Source organism: Pongo pygmaeus, chromosome 13, assembly GCF_028885625.2.
Source record: "Pongo pygmaeus isolate AG05252 chromosome 13, NHGRI_mPonPyg2-v2.0_pri, whole genome shotgun sequence".
Taxonomy (NCBI): Eukaryota; Metazoa; Chordata; class Mammalia; order Primates; family Hominidae; genus Pongo; species Pongo pygmaeus.
Window position 1 is genome coordinate 128,098,895 of NC_072386.2, and position 18,376 is coordinate 128,117,270.

Here is an 18,376-nt window from a genome sequence, read left to right on the forward strand (position 1 = left end):
TGTAACTTTAGATATCGTTAACTCAAATATATGTGTTAACATTTCTCGGCCATGCGTGGTGGCTCATGCCTGTAATCCCAGCACTTTGGCAGGCCGAATCAGGTGGATTACTTGAGGTCAGGAGATCGACACCAGCCTGGCCAACATGGCGAAACCTCATCTCTATTAAAAATACAAACATTAGCTGGGTGTGGTGCTGGGTGCCTGTAGTCCCAGCTACTCAGGAGGCTGAGGCAGAACTGCTTGAACCTGGGAGGCGGAGCTTGCAGTGAGCCAAGATTGTGCCAGTGCACTCCAGCCTGGGTGACAAAGCGAGACTCCGTCTAAAAGAAAAAAGAAAAAAAACATTTAGGGCAATCCCTACAAAGAAAAGAAATAAATCGATAGCAAAATATGCATATTTTAAGAAAACAAGGAAAGCAATAGCAATAGAATTTACAGCTTTCAAATTGACTGAAGGAAAAATAGAATGAAGGTAAAAAAGCTAAAAGCATGAAAAAAAGAAGAGGAAAAAGAATAGAAAAAGTTGTACAAATAGAAAGCACAAATTAAGATAGTATGACTAAACCCAAACTCTATCAATACTTACAATAAATGTAAAAGGACTAAACTAATAAGTTAAAAGGCAAAGGCTGTCAGACTAGATTTTTTTTAAAAAACCCAACTAGAAACAGTTTACAAGAAACACACCTACTATATAAAAGAAGGTTGAAAGTAAAAGGATGAAAAAGTGCTTTACCAGTACTAACCAAAGAATAACGGAGAAATGGTATTAATGTTAGTTAAAATATATTTTATAGCAAAGAGCATTACTGGAGTCAAAGAGGTTCATCACATAATTATAAAAGATTTCACACAACAGAAACATATAAGAATTCTAATAATATGTATATGCACCTACTAACATAACTTTAAAACATATAAGGCAAACACTGACATAACTGCATGGAAAATTTGATGAATGCACCATCACAGGAACCTTCAGTATGTCTCTCTTGGTAGAATCAGGCAGAAAAGTAAATAGGATAAAGATGATTTAGGCTGGGTGTAGTGGCTCACGCCTATAATCCCAGCAGTTTGGGAGGCCAAGGTGGGCGGATCACAAGGTCAGGAGTTCGAGACCAGCCTGGCCAATATGGTGAAACCCCATCTCTACTAAAAATACAAAAATTAGCCAGGTGTGGTGGCAGGCACCTGTAATCCCAGCTACTTGGGAGGCTGAGGCAAGAGAATTGCTTGAACCCAGGAGGCGGAGCTTGCAGTGAGCTGAGATTGTGCCACTGCACTCCAGCCTGGGCGACAGAGCGAGATTTCTTCTAAAAAAAAAAAGATGTTTTGAACAACACATTTGGCAAGCTGGATCTACGGAGTGTGTGTATATGTTGGGGGGTAGGTAGAGTGGGAGGGAGAGAGGGGGAGAGAGATGAGCATGACTGGAAGGGAATACCATGTATCTTTTTGTTTGTTTGTTTTTTGAGATGGAGTCTCGCTCTGTTGCCCAGGCTGGAGTGCAGTGATGCAATCTCGGCTCACTGCAAGCTCCACCTCCCGGGTTCAAGCAATTCTCCTGCCTCAGCCTCCCGAGTAGCTGGGACTACAGGCGCCCGCCACCATGCCCAGCTAATTTTTTGAATTTTTAGTACAGACAGGGTTTCACCATGTTCGCCAGGATGGTCTTGATCTCCTGACCTCGTGATCCGCCCGCCTCGGCCTCCCAAAGTGCTGGGATTACAGGCGTGAGCCACCGTGCCCGGCCGATACCAGGTATCCTTTTACAGTCCATGTGGGTCATTTATAAAAAGGATCATCTACTTGGCTACAAAGCAAATCTTAAGAAATTTCCAAAATTGGAAATATACAGACTATGTTCCTGAAGTTAGGTTAGAAATCATTTTTAAGAAGATAACTAAAAAGCCCCAAGATCCAAGCTTTCTAAAATTGAAAAACAGCCTTCTAAAGAATGAAGTCAAATAAGCAATCATAATTGATATTCAAATATTATTAGAACTAAAAACAATGAATACACTCTATATAAAAACTGATAGAGTGCAGTGAAAACAATACTTCGAGAAAAATTTATGGCCTTAAATATTTATATCATAAAATATAAGAGTCTGAAAATTAAAGAGCTAAGCAACGCCACTTGGAAACAAACCCAAGAAAGCAAAAGGAAGGAAATCATAAAGATAAGAACAGAAATTGATGAGATAGACAACAAAAATGCAATAGAAAGACTCAACAAAGCCAAATACTGGTTATTTTAAAAGGCAGTAAGTTGGCCGGGCGCGGTGGCTCACGCCTGTAATCCCAGCACTTTGAGGGGCTGAGGCAGGCGGATCACGAGGTCAGGAGATTGAGACCATCCTGGCTAACATGGTGAAACCCCGTCTCTACTAAAAAAATACAAAAAATTAGCTGGGCGAGGTGGCGGGCACCTGTAGTCCCAGCTACTTGGGAGGCTGAGGCAGGAGAATGGCGTGAACCTGGGAGGCGGAGCTTGTAGTAAGTGGAGATCGCGCCACTGCACTCCAGCCTGAGTGACAGAGCGAGACTCCATCTCAAAAAAAAAAAAAAAAAAAAAGGCAGTAAGTTGACATATCTCTGCGAGAGCATGAGAAGAGAGAGAGCCAAAGGAAGCGACAATAAAAGAGAGGGAACCCAGCTGCAGACACAGCAGAGCCTTAACAGAGGACCCCAACAATCTACACTTAGATATTTGAAATGTTGGATTAAATGGACACATTCCAGAAAAATTATAAATTACCAAATGTGATCAAGAAGACACAGCCAGCCAAGTGGTTCTATAACTATTAATAAAACTCAGTATCAGAACATTCTCCCCAAAGAAAACATCAGGCCAGGAAGCCTCATGAGAAGTGAGCCAGTTTCGGGAGCAGATAATTTAAACATTACACAGTTGCAGAAAAAAGAGAGAAAACTTCCCAATGTATTTATGAGGCCAGAAAAAAAGAGAAAGGAAAAGCATATGTCAGATGTACCTATGAAGATGGATACAAGCTTCCTCAACAAAAGTCACAGACCAGGCCGGGTGCGGTGCCACACGCCTATAGTCCCAGCCATAGTCTCACTGAGGTGAGAGGATCACTTGAGCCCAGGAGTTCAAGGCCAGCCTGGGTAACACAGCAAGACGCCACTTCAAAAAAAAAAAAAAAAAAAAAAATCACAGACCAGGACGGGTGCGGTGGCTCACACCTGTAATCCCAGCACTTTGGGAGGCTGAGGCAGGTGGATCGCCTGAGGTTGGGAGTTTGAGACCAGCCTGGCCATCATGGCAAAACCCCGTCTCTACTAAAAATACAAAAATTAGCCAGGTGTGGTGGTGCGTGCCTGCAATCCCATCTACTTGGGAGGCTGAGGCAGGAGAATCGCTTGAACCAGGGAGGCAGAGGTTGCAGTGAGCTGAGATCGCACCATTGCACTCCAGCCTGGGCAATGGAGCAAGACTCTGTCTCAAAAAAATAAAAAATAAAAAAACAAAATCACAGACCAAAGTCCGCAATGTATTAAGAAGGGTAATATGCAGGACCAAGTTGAATTTAACCTAGGAAAGAAAGATTAGTCCCAAATTCAAAAGGTTAATAATGTCATTCATCACATTTACAGATTAAAGGAAAAATAACCCTATGAGTATCTGAAAAGCTGCCGAGAAAGCATTAGGTAGGTAGAAGTCAATATTCATTCCTAACAAAAACCTACAGCAAATGTGGAATCGTGGAGGAACTGCCTCAGCCTGGTACAGAATATTGAGCAACCACCTTACTTCATGTTAAAACATTCCTTTCTAAATCAGAAACAAGACAAGGATGGCTACCATCAGCATTTCTATTCAACACCGTCTTGGAGATCTTGACTAATGAAATAAGATAAGGAAGGAAAAGATACAAGGATTGGAAAGGAAGAAATAAAACCCTCACAGTTTGCAGATGATGTGTACAAACAGAACCCCAAATAATTGACAACCAATTCAGTAAGAGCCAGGGGCATTTAGTAAGTTTTCTGGATAGAAGACTAATTCATCAAGGGCAACCACACTCCATGTATCAGCAGAAAATAAAACCCACATGATTCATAAAAGCAACAAAAATCTAAAGTTTCCGAGATGAAATCTAACAAAAGACATGCAAGATCTTTATGGAGGTTATTAAATGTGTTAGAAAGAGGCTGGGCACAGTGGCTCACCCCTGTTATCTCAGCACTTTGGGAGGCTGAGGCGGGCGGATCATGAGGTCAGGAGTTCAAGACCAGCCTGGCCAACATGATGAAACCTCATCTCTACTAAAAATACAAAAATTAGCTGAGTGTGGCGGTGCGTGCCTGTAATCCCAGCTACTCAGGAGGCTGAGGCAGGAGAATCGCTTGAATCCGGGAGGCAGAGGTTGCAGTGAGCCGAGATCATGTCACTGTACTCCAGCCTGGCAAGACAGCGAGACTCCATCTCAAAAAAAAAAAAAAAAAAAAAAAAAAAGAAGAAGAAAAGAAAGAGTTAAATATTCATGAATAGAAGACTCAATATCTTTTTTTTTTTTTTTAATGAGGGCTTGCTGTGTTGCCCAGGCTGGAGTGCAGTGGAATGATCATGGCTCACTGTGTAGCCTCGACCTCATGGGTTCAAGTGATCCTCCCACCTTAGTCCTCCAGGTGGCCAGGACCACAGGTGTGCACCACCATGCCTGGCTATTTTTTTTAAGAAACAATGTCTCACTATGTTACCAGGCTGGTCTCAAACTCCTGGGCTCAAGCAGTTCTCCTGCCTTGGCCTCCCAAAGTGCTGAGATTATAGGTGAGGCCACTGCACCTGGCCTCAATATCTTAAATATGTCATTTTTCCCTAAATTGATTTATAGAGCCAATGCAGTTCCAAGCCAAAGTGAATTGGTGAGCTGTTTCTAAACCTATATAGAAAGGACAAAGGACTGAAGGAGAAGAACAAGGTAGATGCTCACCCTACGAGATACGAAGATGAGTGATAACGCTGGAGGAATTAAGACATCGTGGCACCATGTAAAAACTCAAGGCCAGGCTGGGCGTGGTGGCTCACACCTGTAATCCCAGCACTTTGGGAAGCTGAAGCAGGAGGATCGCTCGAGGCCAGGAGTTCAAGACCAGCCTGGACAACATAGTGAGATCCTGTCTCCACGAAACATTTTAAAAATTAGCTGGGTGTGGTGGTCTGTGCCTGTGTTCCTGGCTACAAAGGAGGCTGAGTTTGGAGGCTCACTTGAGCCTAGGATGTTGAGGCTGCAGTCAGCTATGATCACACCACTACACTCTAGCCAGACAGAATGAGACCCTGTCTCTTAAAAAAAGAAAGCAAAAGACTGGACCAGGCATGTGTTAAGGGTCCCCAAGATCATCCTGAGGTGATTCAGTGTTACTCACAGGACTTAGCATGCAGTCACACTCTGGCTAAGACTCATTACAGTGAATAGTACACAGCAATGTCAGCAAAGGGAAAAGGCACATGGGACAAAGTTCAGAGGAAACGGGGCTCAGGCACCCAGGGGCCGTCTCCCAGGGGAATCCTGTACAATGTGCTTAACTTCTGCATAAGTTGTAATGACATTTGTGAAGTGTTGTCTATCTGAGAAGTTCATTAGGGACTCATCGCCTGAGGTTTTTACTGGGGGTGGTCACATTGATACCCTCTGCCTGGCATATACCAAAATTCCAGAGCCCTAGGAGGAAAGCGATGTCCAGCATACACCACATTGTTTGTAAAGATTAGGAACCTCAAACCACCTTCGCCATTAGGGAAGGTTTATATCAGTCAGGGAACTGTTTCCCAGCCGAGTTCCCAGGCTTGCAGCCAGGCCTTTCTTAGGGCAGCAGTGGCAGCCACAAGACATTCCACAGAACAGAAAGTTCAAATAGCTAGGGAACATATGGAAAGATGCTCAATTTCATCAAGAATCACAGAAACGGCCAGGCACGGTGGCTCACGCCTGTAATCCCAGCACTTTGGGAGGCCGAGGCAGGTGGATTACGAGGTCAGGAGATCGAGACCATCCTGGCCAACATGGTGAAACCCCGTTTCTACTAAAAATATAAAAATTAGCTGGGCGTGGTGGTGGATGCCTGTAATCCCAGCTACTGGGGAGCCTGAGGCAGGAGAATCGCTTGAACCCGGGAGGCGGAGGTTGCAGTGAGACGAGATCGCACCACTGCACTCCAGCCTGGGTGACAGAGTAAGACTCTGTTTCAAACAAACAAACAAACAAACAAAAAGGATCAGAGAAAAGCAAGTTCAAAGACAATGAAATATAACTTTACATGGACAGGACTGGCCAAGTGGACAAAGTTTAATAACATCAGTTGTGAATTTAATATCTGCTGTAATTCAGCTGCTCACAGGATTAAACTCTAGGCATGGTGTTCAGCAATTTTACTTCTGCAGCTACAGGGGATAAGGGCTTCTTTTAGGGCCAATATAGAAGCTTGCAGGTGCTTCGTGTGGAGCCTGAGCTCATCTTTTTCTTTCCCACTTTCTCCAGCACAGTTAGGAGCAACCAGCCCATCCCATTATACCCATTAGTTTGCCTGCAATGTTTGGAAGTAGCAAATACTTGTTTCGTCAGAATCTGTGCTTTTATAGGTTCCCAATTAAGGGTATCCCATGACAATATTTTGAAAAAGTTTGCAACATCTCACTATGGACTACTGTATCCTTTTTTCTTTTTCTTTTCTTTTCTTTTTTTTTTTTTTTTGAGACAGAGTCTCACTCTGTCTCCCAGGCTGGAGTGCAGTGGCGCGATCTCGGCTCACTGCAACCTCCCACCCCCGGGTTCACGCCATTCTCCTGCCTCAGCCTCCCGAGTAGCTGGGCCTACAGGCGCCCACAACCACGCCCGGCTAATTTTTTATATTTTTAGTAGAGACGGGGTTTCATCATGTTAGCCAGGATGGTCTCGATCTTCTGACCTGGTGATCCGCCCGCCTCGGCCTCTGAAAGAGCTGGGATTACAGGCGTGAGCCACTGCGCCTGGCCTGTACCCTCTTTACTACTGGAAACTAGGCCCTTAGTGTCTCTAAATATAATAATATTAGAGAACCAATTCCAGGAGTCCCAGAACCAGTGCAGACAGCTCATCTGTAAGACCTTCCTCTGCAACAACTTCCGGCACCAAAATTGGTCAGGTGGGCCGATCTAGAGAAGTGAACCAGTGGGAGATAAATATTAAGAGATTTACTATCAAGAACTGGCTTCCATGCTTGCAGTGGCTGACGAGACGTGTCTGGAAGATCGTGAGTGGCATGGAACTTCGCTGGCATATTTCCTGTCCACTTCGGCGTCTGCGGAGGAGGCCAAAGGCTGATGCCCCTGCGCTCTCTGGAAGCCTTGGGTTTGCTTTCGAAGACTGACTGTTCTGACCTCACTCCTGCACAGATACACACTCAGCTTTTCAGGCCACACTTTTGGGAGCGATCACTTATTCTTAGCATCTTTTGCCATCCGGACAGGATGAGAGTTTCCCAAATCAAGTCCTAGTTCCTTTTTGTTTAAGAGCGCTCCCCTCAGTCCCTCCTGCTCACATTCTACCACAAGCAGCAAGAAGAGACCAGACTGCATCTTCCACAGTCTGGAGATCTCCTCAGCTGAATATCCAGGTCTTCTGCTCACATTTCACCATAAGCAGCAGGAATAGGCCAGGCTGCACCTTCCACAGTCTGGAGATCTCCTCAGCAGAACACCCAGGTTCACCTGACAAAGTCAGGTTCTGTCTGACAGCAGGACACAGCCCCATGGCGTTTCCCGCCACTGCCTGGATGTGACAGGCACTTTGCCTCCCTCCACTTTGTCAGGACACGCTCCTCACATCCTCTGGGCTCTCGCCTGGAGTGCTTTCTTTCCTTTTTCTTTTTAAAAAATGTTTGTAAATTTATTAGTAATTCTCCTTTTGAAAGGTATGGAAAATGAAACTCAAAGTATAATCATTCTATGAAACCAATTAACTCATCTCTCCAGGAGTCTTAGTAGAAAACACATGATTTGGAAAGATCCTGCAGGGTGTGGTGACTCATGCCTGTAATCTCAGCACTTTGGGAGGCTGAGGTGGGTGGATCACCTAAGGTCAGGAATTCGAGACCAGCCTGACCAACATGGAGAAACCCTGTCTCTCCTAAAATACAAAAATTAGTTGGGTGTAGTGGCGAGCACTGTGATCCCAGCTACTCAGGAGGCTTAGACAGGAGAGTTGCTTGAACCCGGGAGGCGGAGGTTGCAGTGGCCCCAGGTAGCACCACTGCACTCCGGTGGCCTGGGCAACAGAGCGAGGCTTTGTCTCAAAAAAAAAAAAAAAGAAAAGAAAAGAAAAAGAAAGCAAAGGCTCCATAGAAGCCAAAACGATACCAAAGCTTCCGTTCTTAAAAAATGTTCTCTCCAGAAAATGCATGAAGCTATGTCTGCATCTGTGAGATCATTACAGCTGTGAGTAAGATGGTCACAAACGTGAACACCTGTCTAGAACATCCTAGACAGACATAAACAGACAATCCTTGAATCAGCAGAAAACAAATGAGGGTGAAAATAAAGCTGTACTATTTGTAGAGCAAGTCCTAAAAACACAGAATTCACTAAGAGCTTGGAATAGAAGACCTACGAGATAAAAACCAGTGAAAAGTATTAGAAAAATACTTCACTCCTTGATCGAGACCATCCTAGCTAACATGGTGAAACCCCGTCTGTACTAAAAATACAAAAAATTAGCCAGGCGTGGTGGCGGGAGCCTGTAGTCCCAGCTGCTCGGGAGGCTGAGGCAGGAGAATGGCGCGAACCTGGGAGGCGGAGCTTGCAGTGAGCCGAGATCACACCACTGCACTCCAGCCTGGAAGACAGAGCAAGACTCTGTCTCAAAAAAATCAAACAAAACAAAACAAAACAAAAAAAACAAAATTCACTCCTTACTGAAGGAAAAAAAGAGGGAATAAAAATAATTAGAAAAATATATGGGTAAGATTACCCATAACTAGTATTTAAACAAATCGATGGTTCAGGATGGATTCCGCCCCTCCATGAAGAATAAATACCAACTAACCCCACTTCTTACACCCCTGAGGGAGAAAACTGGTCCATTTGGCATTGATCTGACACCCTCACACTCCTGCGGTTTAGGTCGAACCATCTCGGCTCCATCTGTTTCAGCTGCATTTACCAGCATCCCACCTCTATTTCCCAACCTTCGACACTTTTAACGTCCGTATTTCTACAGACGGTCTATTTCAACGCCCTCTAGGCCTTTCGTGTTGTGATCCTCAGGACTCTTCCACCCTCTACTCATTCCCTGATTCTAAAACTACTTCTGCATGTTTAGCTGTGTGTTACACCAGCACCCCACTCCCGGTACCACAATCCACATTCTTTTTTTTTTTTCCTATTGTTTTGAGATGGAGTCTTGCTCTGTCACCCAAGCTGGAGTGCAGTGGTGCGATCTCCACTCACTGCTGCCACCTCCGCCTCCCGGCTTCAAGCAATTCTCTGCCTCAGCATCCCGAGTAGCTGGGATTACAGGCGCCCGCCACCATGCCCGGCTAATTTTTGTATTTTTAGGAGAGACAGGGTTTCACCATCTCGGCCAGGCTGGTCTTGAACCCCTGACCTTGTGATCCACCCGCCTCGGCCTCCCAAAGTGCAGGGATTACAGGCATGAGCACCCAGCCTCCATGTCATTTTTCTAATGCTGCTGTCACAATTTACTAAAAGTTTAGCAGCTTACAACATAGTTCTGTGGAAGTCCAGAAGTCCAGTGGACTCAACCAGGTTCTCTGCTCAGGGTCTCATGGCTGAAATCACAGTGTTAGCGACCAGGCTCCTCTTAGGAGACTCCGGGGAAGAACCTCCTTCTGGGCTTGGTCAGCCAGAATCTGGCTGCTTGTGGCTGTTGGACTGAGGTTTCCTTGTGTGGCCTCCTCCATCTTCAAGCCAACAATGGGACACTGAATCCTTCCTGTGCTTTGAATCTCTCTGTCTTCTGCGTTCCATTCCTGATTTTTTTTTTTTTTTTTTTTTTTTTTTAGATGGAGTCTTGCTCTGTCAGCCAGGCTGGAGTGCAGTGGCGTGATCTCAGCTCACTGCAACCTCTGTCTCTGGGGTTTAAGCGATTCTCGTGCCTCAGCCTCCTGAGTAGCTGGGATTACAGGCACCCGCCACTACGCCCGGCTAATTTTCCTATTTTTAGTAGAGATGGGGTTTTACCATGTTGGTCAGGCTGGTCTCGAACTCCTGGCCTCAAGTGATCCACCCACCTCGGCCTCCCAAGGTGCTGGGATTATAGGCATGAGCCACTGCGTCCCACCCCATTTCTGCTTTTAAGGGCTCATGTGATTACACTGGGCCCACCCAAATAAGACAGACTCTCTATTTTAAGTTCAACTGATTAATAGTGTCAATTACATCTGTAAATTCCTTTTGTAGGACAATGAGGGCTGAGGCTGGGACCATCTCAGCCACTTGGACCCCAACCGCTCCATTCTTGGCCACCCCGTCCTGTTCCCAGAGCCTGCCTGGCACAGCTGGCAGCCATGGATGAGCTGGAGGGAGGAGTTTGGTGCTAGGGGTGGGCACACCTGTGCTAAGGGCAGCTGCATCTTGGGAGGACCCCAAGACCCTCCCTGCACACTCACCTCGGCCGCCCTGCGGTGGTCTTCACCGTTGCCCAGCATGCGTGCATCCACACCCAGACAGCGGAGGCTCCGTGCCAGCCCCTGCAGCATGTTGTCACACACCACGCGGAAGGCCCTGGCCGGGACCTGAGGGGCGGCGCCCTCAGCCACAGCCACAGCCACAGGGACCTGCAGTGAGGCCCTGGTCAGCAGTCCCACGGTCACCCCGCCCAGCCCCTCACAGCCTCAGAGAGCAAGGGCCCTGAGGCTGTGTGGCCAGCTCTCTGTCTGTTTTATCTTCAAAAGAGGAGCACTGTGTGTGCTGTGCATAAAACAGCAGAAATGCAGACAAAATGCAACGAAACCACCCCCGGGGGGCTCTAGTGCTCATGCTGGGGGGGCCTCCACGTGTGTGTCTGGGGTGGCGTGTGTGCCCTAGAGAGGGGTGGGGATCACGGGGAAGGTTCTAGATAGAGAGGGGTGGGGATCACAGGGAAGGTTCTAGATAGAGAGGGGTGGGGATCACGGGGAAGGTTCTAGATAGAGAGGGGTGGGGATCACGGGGAAGGTTCTAGATAGAGAGGGGTGGGATCACAGGGAAGGTTCTAGATAGAGAGGGGTGGGATCACAGGGAAGGTTCTAGATAGAGAGGGGTGGGGATCACGGGGAAGGGGCTAGATAGAGAGGGGTGGGGATCACAGGGAAGGTTCTAGATAGAGAGGGGTGGGGATCATGGGGAAGGTTCTAGATAGAGAGGGGTGGGATCACAGGGAAGGTTCTAGATAGAGAGGGGTGCGGATAACGGGGAGGGGGTTAGATAGAGAGGTGTGGGGATCATGGGGAAGGTTCTAGATAGAGAGGGGTGGAAGGTTCTAGATAGAGAGGGGTGGGGATCATGGGGAGGGGCTAGATAGAGAGGGGTGGGGATCACGGGGAAGGTTCTAGATAGAGAGGGGTGGGGATCACAGGGAAGGTTCTAGATAGAGAGGGGTGGGATCACAGGGAAGGTTCTAGATAGAGAGGGGTGCGGATAACGGGGAGGGGGTTAGATAGAGAGGTGTGGGGATCACGGGGAAGGTTCTAGATAGAGAGGGGTGGGGATCACGGGGAAGGTTCTAGATAGAGAGGGGTGGGGATCACGGGGAAGGTGCTAGATAGAGAGGGGTGGGGTTTACGGGGAGGGGGTTAGATAGAGAGGGGTGCGGATCACGGGGAGGGGCTAGATAGAGAGGGGTGGGGATCACGGGGAAGGTTCTAGATAGAGAGGGGTGGGGTTTACGGGGAAGGTTCTAGATAGAGAGGGGTGGGGTTTACGGGGAAGGTTCTAGATAGAGGGGGTGGGGATCATGGAGAGGGGGCCGTGGGAGGGGCCTGCCAGGCCAAGTGTCAGGAGGGGACAGGGGCACTCGGGGGCGCAGCTGCCTCCTGAGCAGTGGCCCCCCAGGCAAGGGCAGCCCCCATGACAGTCATGCAGGAAGTTCACCAGGACTTTGCTCCCCTCTCGCTCCAGGAGCCGGGCCCCCTCCACATGCTCTGACCCAGCGGCCTTGTCTCCAAGCAGGTCCTTGGTTTTATGGACAGGGACCTCCTTCCCCAAGAATCCTGATAAACGGACCCTGCGGGGCTTCACCCACCTGCCTGGGTGCGGCCGGTGCTGACGCTTTCTGCAGGCCGGGTGGCTTCTGTGCCCCTGGTCTCTCTCTGTGCCTGGGCCTCCGGCTCCCAGCCAGCTCCTCCGACAGGTGGAAGCGGGCGGGCTCTCTGCACAGGGCTTGGTGCACCTCCAGCAGGCAGTAGGCGTCGGCAGCTGTGTGGGGAGTCGGCCTCAGCCTCCCGGGACAGAGGGCGGGAGGGCCATGGGGCGTGAGGAGGGGTCACTTCCACACACCTGCGTAGAGGAGCTGCTCCTCGCAGAGCGGCCTCCGGTCCCAGTTGGACAGCTGCTGCGTCTTGTCCAGGGCTGTGCCCAGCACCTGTTGCACCAGGAGGCTCAGGCCCCTCAGCTCCCTGGCCCTGTCCACGCCTGGGGCTGGCATGTTCGCCACCCGCATCTGCTAAGACAGTGCCCTGCAGGGTAATGCGTCTGGCCCTGGAGGGAGCACAGCTCACCGTGCCCACTCACACCAGCCCTGGGGGGGCTCTGGAGGAGGCGCCACCCCCTCCATCAGCGGCCTGTGCAGCAGAGACAGGGAGAAGGAGCGGACACGTCCGAGGAGAGGCTCCACGTGGGGGTCAAAGGCTGCAGGTACTGCACACCAGGGCCAGCTCCGGGGGCCCTGGTCAGCAGTCCCACGGTCACCCCGCCCAGCCCCTCACAGCCTCAGAGAGCAAGGGCCCTGAGGCTGTGTGGCCAGCTCTCTGTCTGTTTTATCTTCAAAAGAGGAGCACTGTGTGTGCTGTGCATAAAACAGCAGAAATGCAGACAAAATGCAACGAAACCACCCCCGGGGGGCTCTAGTGCTCATGCTGGGGGGGCCTCCACGTGTGTGTCTGGGGTGGCGTGTGTGCCCTAGAGAGGGGTGGGGATCACGGGGAGGGGCTAGATAGAGAGGGGTGGGGATCACGAGGAGGGGGCTAGATAGAGAGGGGTGGGGATCACGGGGAGGGGACTAGATAGAGAGGGGTGGGATCACGAGGAAGGTTCTAGATAGAGAGGGGTGGGGATTGCGAGGAGGGGGCTAGATAGAGAGGGGTGGGGATCACGGGGAAGGTTCTAGATAGAGAGGGGTGGGGATCACGGGGAAGGTTCTAGATAGACAGTGGTGGGGATCACGGGGAAGGTGCTAGATAGAGCCCCAGGGGCTCCCTCCCGGAGCTCCTCCAAGTGGAACCCAGGGCTCAGGTCCAGGGGAAGGTGCCCTCACACCAGATAAGGGCCCCACAGAGGCTCAGGGATGCCTACACCAGGAGGCCCTCCTCCCTCCCTGGGGACGCCAGATCCACCTCTGCCAGGCTCTGCTCCGGGGCCCTGGTGACTAAGGCTGAGCTGACAGGAATCTGGCGGGAGAAGCCCAGGGCCACTGGGAAGGTGTGGAGGGGCCCCAAGCAGCCCTGGAACCCCAGGCCCACCTGGCATCATGTGAGCGGCTCAGTGGGTGCCCACCTGTCTGTGCACCAGCAGCAGGTCCATGCCGCCCAGAATCTGCTTCTCCACATGGGCCAGGGCGGGGCACGACGTGCCCAGTTTCTGCAGGTCCCCCACCATCCCGTAGCCTGTGGGCAGGAACCATCGTGGGAGGGGCGCCTGCAGGCAGGGATGGCACTGTCCCCTGACCCCAGGGTGCACCCAGCACCCTCCCTGGGGCACACGGAAGGAAGGGTCAGGCAGGGGTGCGGGCTGCTTCCCTTCTGGACTGGGCAGGGGGCCCCAGGGCGTCACTCACCCAGCTTGGTGATAGAGGGGTCCGAGAGGAGCTGGGCCACCAGCTGGGAAAAGGCCTGGGCTCCCTGCCCTGTTGGTGGCTGCGAGAGTGCCAGGACGTCCAGAAGGAACACGTGGCCCTCTACGGCCACCTGCAGGAGTGATGGCCGAGGCCGGCCCCCAGCAACAAACACAGGTGTCCACTCCAGGTCTACACCAACCACTTGGTGGCACTGCGGGCAGAGGGGCAGATGTGACCCTCAGAGCCAACTCGGCTCTGCAGGGACCACAGCCTGGAGGGCCTGAGCAGCTCTGTGAGCCTGGGCTTCGGGGAGACGCCCCTGCACCCCTGCATGCTTGTAGGGCTGGGGCTGTTGGCAGCTGCCCCTTGCTTTCTGTAGCTGCACCAGAGAGGGAGCCCTGGCTGTTGCGAGCAAGAGCCTGGCCTGGTGCCCACGGCAGTGCCCGTGTCAGGGAGGCACCCCACGTCTCGGGCCCCATCTGTAAAATGGGGATTCCACGGCACCTTCCACAGGCTGGCAGGACTGGGTAAATGCCAGCAGCCAGCATCCTGGAGTCTCAGAGGCACAGCGTGGGGAACGGCTGCCCTCACAGCAGCTCTGGGGCACCTGGCGGGCTCATGCCCAGAGGCCTTGCCTCTCTCCGAATGCCATGCCCCTGATGCTCCTCCAATGCCTGGCAGGGGGATCCCACCACCCGGCACTGCCCCAGCGGCCGAGGGAACCACCTGCAGGAGTGCACCCTCGTGTCTGGTCAGGTCTTCCCACGAGGCCAGGAGGTGGATGTTCTCCCTGGGGATGGGCAGCTGGTAGTAATGGTCCTTCATGTCCTTCACCTCCAGCCTCAAGTCAGCCTCTGTCGCCCTGGGAGGAGCAGAGCTGGTAGCGCCCCCATGTCCCTGGTCCCCTACCCACTCTGACCTCGGAGCAGGAGGGGAGCATTCAGGGCCTGTTTGGTGGGGGCATCTCAGGTCCTGGCTCCTCCCACACCGGCTCAGTCCAGCCCAGCGTGAGCCCTGCTCCTGCCTCTCCTCCCAGTGGCCCTGGTGACTGCCCCCCCAGGCCATAGGGCAGCCTGCTCCTCAGGGTCCCGCGTGGGTCGGGCTGGCCATGGATCTGGCAGCAGAGGAGGAGGGCTGGGCCCTGCTGTCTTGTCTGCTCTGTGTATAGCTGTGCTCTTTGTTTTGTCTTAATTTCTAATTCTCAAGCCACTGGCATGAAGACTGGTGAGCTGCCGTCCCAAGGGTAGGGGCCATCCTGGGCGGAACCCACCCCTGGCTGGGGTCACCCTGGCGGCGCTCACCTCCCCTGGAGCCTGAGCCGGCGGAGTTCCACAGCCACTGCAGCCGGCAGCCGCTCCTCGGGCAGCGAGAGGTCCATGGCACACTGGGCGGCCGTGACTGTGTCACCGTGGGAGACCAGCAGCTGAGACAGCTGCTCCTGAAGCCACGGGCTCTGCCCCACCAGGCCCTGTGAGGAGGGTGGCTGTGAGGATGGAGATGGGGACGTTGCTGTGCCACAGGGCTCTGCCCCGAGGGACCCCCGTAGACCCTGACCTTGCAGACTGGTTCTGAGCACTCGGGGAGGAGGGGCGGCCGTCCACCCGAGGCCTGCAGCATCTGTCCTGCCTGAGGTTCCACAGGACCAAAGCGGCTGAGATAGAGGTGCTGAGGCAAAGGCTGTCCACCCCAGTGTAGCCCCAGCTGGCCTTCCGGGTCTCCAAGCCTGAGGTGAAGGCTGCCCACCTCAGTTCAGCCCCAGCTGGCCCCTCCTGGCCTCCAAGCCTCCACTGACGTTCCCGGCCTCCAGGCCTCCGCCGGCCCTCCCGGCCTCCAAGCCTCCGCCAGCCCTCCTGGCCTCCAAGCCTCCACTGACGTTCCCGGCCTCCAAGCCTCCACCAGCCCTCCCGGCCTCCAGGCCTCTGCTGGCCCTCCTGGCCTCCAAGCCTCCACTGATGTTCCTGGCCTCCAGGCCTCCGCCGGCCCTCCCGGCCTCCAAGCCTCCACCGGCCCTCCTGCTCTCACCAGGCATCTGCCCCCACTCTGGGTCCCAGGAGCCCGGGCGTGTTTTCTGGAGCACCTGCCCAGCCTGCCCCATCTCCATGCTCCTCCTCTTGCCGGGGGAGCCCCTCTGCCCCTTCCCCTCCTCCTCACTGTGTGGGGTTTGGCTGGCAGGGCTCAGGAGGCTATTGGGCACCCATTCACCCACGGCCCAGGAGTGGACAGAGGGGTGCCCTCGGGGTGGCAATGACCAAGGGGGTCCCGAGAAACCTCATCCTCACCAGGGTGAGCTCTCTCCCACCCCGCAGCCACACGTGGCAGCGCCCAGCCCAGGAGCAGAGGCACCTACAGGCCTGCGGGACCCTCAGCCCCCACCGGGAAATGCAGGGCCCAGCACGAGCGAGGGTCTCCCTCCCCGCAAGGTCCTGGAGTCCATGGGTTCAGGATGGCCTTGAGTGTCAGGCGGGAAGGGAGGGGACCTGCCCAGCAGGCTGAGCTCCTGCACGACCTCCCACCCCACGGCCTCGAGGAGGGTCCGCCTGCCCCGCTGGCTTCAGGCCCAGCAGCCTGAGGCTGCTTCCCCGGCGTGGGTTCCCACGTGGACGACAATACGTGGAAGCCGCCCGCATTCTTCAGGACGTCCGCTGCCCTTCCGGCCGGCTCCGCGCTGGCACCGGGCGGGGGGGGCCCGGCCTTCCTCCTTCCGGCCTCGCCCAGGCGCCCCGCACCTCTTTGGTGACTCTCAGCCCCCACCCGGCCCCACAGGCAGCTCCGCTGGGCCGGTTTGGGTGGCACGGACGCTGCCATCTGCCTGGAACAAGGCCCAGTCGGGCTCCACCGATGCCCTCGGCTCCCGCTCAGGCCTCCTGGGCCTGGGGACCCTGCACCCGCCTGCCAGCCACGCACCCCAACACGGGGTCTGGGGTCAGCAGCCCCAATGAAGGCCTCAGCTCTGCCCGCTTCCACCAGGAGGCTCCGGGCCTGTGCCCCCAGGACAGCTACCCAGGCCGCCCTGCAGCCTCACAGGCAAGGGCACGAACTCACCTGCACGTGGTCGGTCCAGTTCTCCTGAGACAGGCTCTTCTGCAAAAGCAAACAGGAAGGGGCGGTTGCCAGGCAGCTCCAGAGGCTGAATCGGGGCCTGGTGGGAGTTTTCCTCGACCCCTGGCAGGGTATATCCTTGGCAGAGCCCAGGTACTCACCCGCCCTGGTGCCATAGCCCAGAGCCACGGCCCCATGGCCTCCCCTTCACCCAGGCCTGGCCCAGCTTGCCCAGCTCTGGGGCGAGAAGCAGCTCCTACTTGGGATGTCCGTGCACCCCGTGGTGCGCAGTGAGTATCCCAGGCCAAAGTCTGTGGCTCAGGCCACAGCTGGCTGCCCCCAGGACCCCCTCCTGCTCACGAACCTCCACAAACCGCTTGTGGCACAGGTGCCGCAGGGCCGCCAGGCGCCGCTGAATGGCCGCGTTGGGACACAGCGCTGAAAGGAAAGGCCAGCTCAGCACTGCGGGCTCAGGGCAGCCCCACCACGGCCTCCTTCTGGGGCAGGCTGGAGACGGGCAGAGGGGCTGTGCCTGCCTCTTCACCGTCCTCCACCTCTGCCCCAGACCCCACCCCCTCCCCACTGCCTGGGCCTCTGCTGGGGTCCACCCCACTCAGCCTGGGGGTCCCGCCGGCCCCGGGGTCTCCCTTGCACTTGTGCGGCGGGCCCTTTTGTCTGGCCTCCCTCTGGGGCCTCCCTGTCTTTCCTCAGGGAGGTTCCTTCCTGGTGTTGGCATCTGCGTTTGTGCCTGGCCTTTCTCTCACTCTCACGTGGAACCCTTGTGGACAGGGCCAGCTGTTCACTGTGGGTCCCATGACTGGAGCACCGTGAGCAGCAGGGACTGAGGCACACGCACGTCTACACTCTCCGTCAGCCTCACCTCCATACTCCACTCCAGAGCCTGAGGGGGCCCTGGGGAGGGCACCACGGTCTGGCTGAGCCCCTTTCCCCCAGGGTGCGGCAGCCAGTGGTGCTAACGGGCTGGCCGGTCCTCAGCAGGACGCCGAGCTTTCAGGGCCCCACCCACTCACGCGCAGAGCACAGCCACGGGGAGTGGGGCGACCACCTGCCCTGAGGCCTCTGCCTGGCTCTGGCCCAACCTCACCGAGGGTCCCTGTGACACACTCTCAAGACACGTGGGTGCCCTTGCCAGCACCTGCCTCCAACACCTGGGAGCACCCTGTGGTGGGGACCCCATCTGCAGCCTACAGCGGGGGTCTGTGCAGTTCACAGCAAGGCCAGGGGCCAGGGCTAGCCAGGGAGGGCCAGCCTTCCTGGAACACAGCCACCAGGGCACAAACTTCCAGCAGAGGCCTTGCCCAGGAATCCGCCACCTG

At 53.9% G+C, this 18,376-nt stretch overlaps 1 protein-coding gene across 25 annotated transcripts in view; it reads right to left on the reverse strand.

The window, feature by feature from the left end:
• Positions 1-18,376, reverse strand: part of EXD3 (exonuclease 3'-5' domain containing 3) — a 119,565-nt gene that overhangs the window by 28,997 nt on the left and 72,192 nt on the right. For 13 of the 25 annotated variants that reach the window (XM_054500298.2, XM_054500295.2, XM_054500289.2 and 10 more), the window contains 10 exons: positions 17,404-17,477; positions 17,043-17,081; positions 15,555-15,626; positions 15,302-15,468; positions 14,727-14,862; positions 14,001-14,211; positions 13,721-13,830; positions 12,506-12,671; positions 12,252-12,424; positions 10,639-10,806 (listed from right to left, as the gene is read on the reverse strand). In XM_054500298.2, coding sequence (XP_054356273.1) covers positions 10,639-10,806; positions 12,252-12,424; positions 12,506-12,671; positions 13,721-13,830; positions 14,001-14,211; positions 14,727-14,862; positions 15,302-15,468; positions 15,555-15,626; positions 17,043-17,081; positions 17,404-17,477 — 1,316 coding nt within the window. Of the gene's footprint in view, positions 1-10,638; positions 10,855-12,251; positions 12,425-12,505; positions 12,672-13,720; positions 13,831-14,000; positions 14,212-14,726; positions 14,863-15,301; positions 15,484-15,554; positions 15,627-17,042; positions 17,082-17,403; positions 17,478-18,376 lie in introns of all 25 variants that reach the window. The other 12 variants (XM_054500300.2, XM_054500299.2, XM_054500293.2 and 9 more) reach the window with 5 other exon arrangements.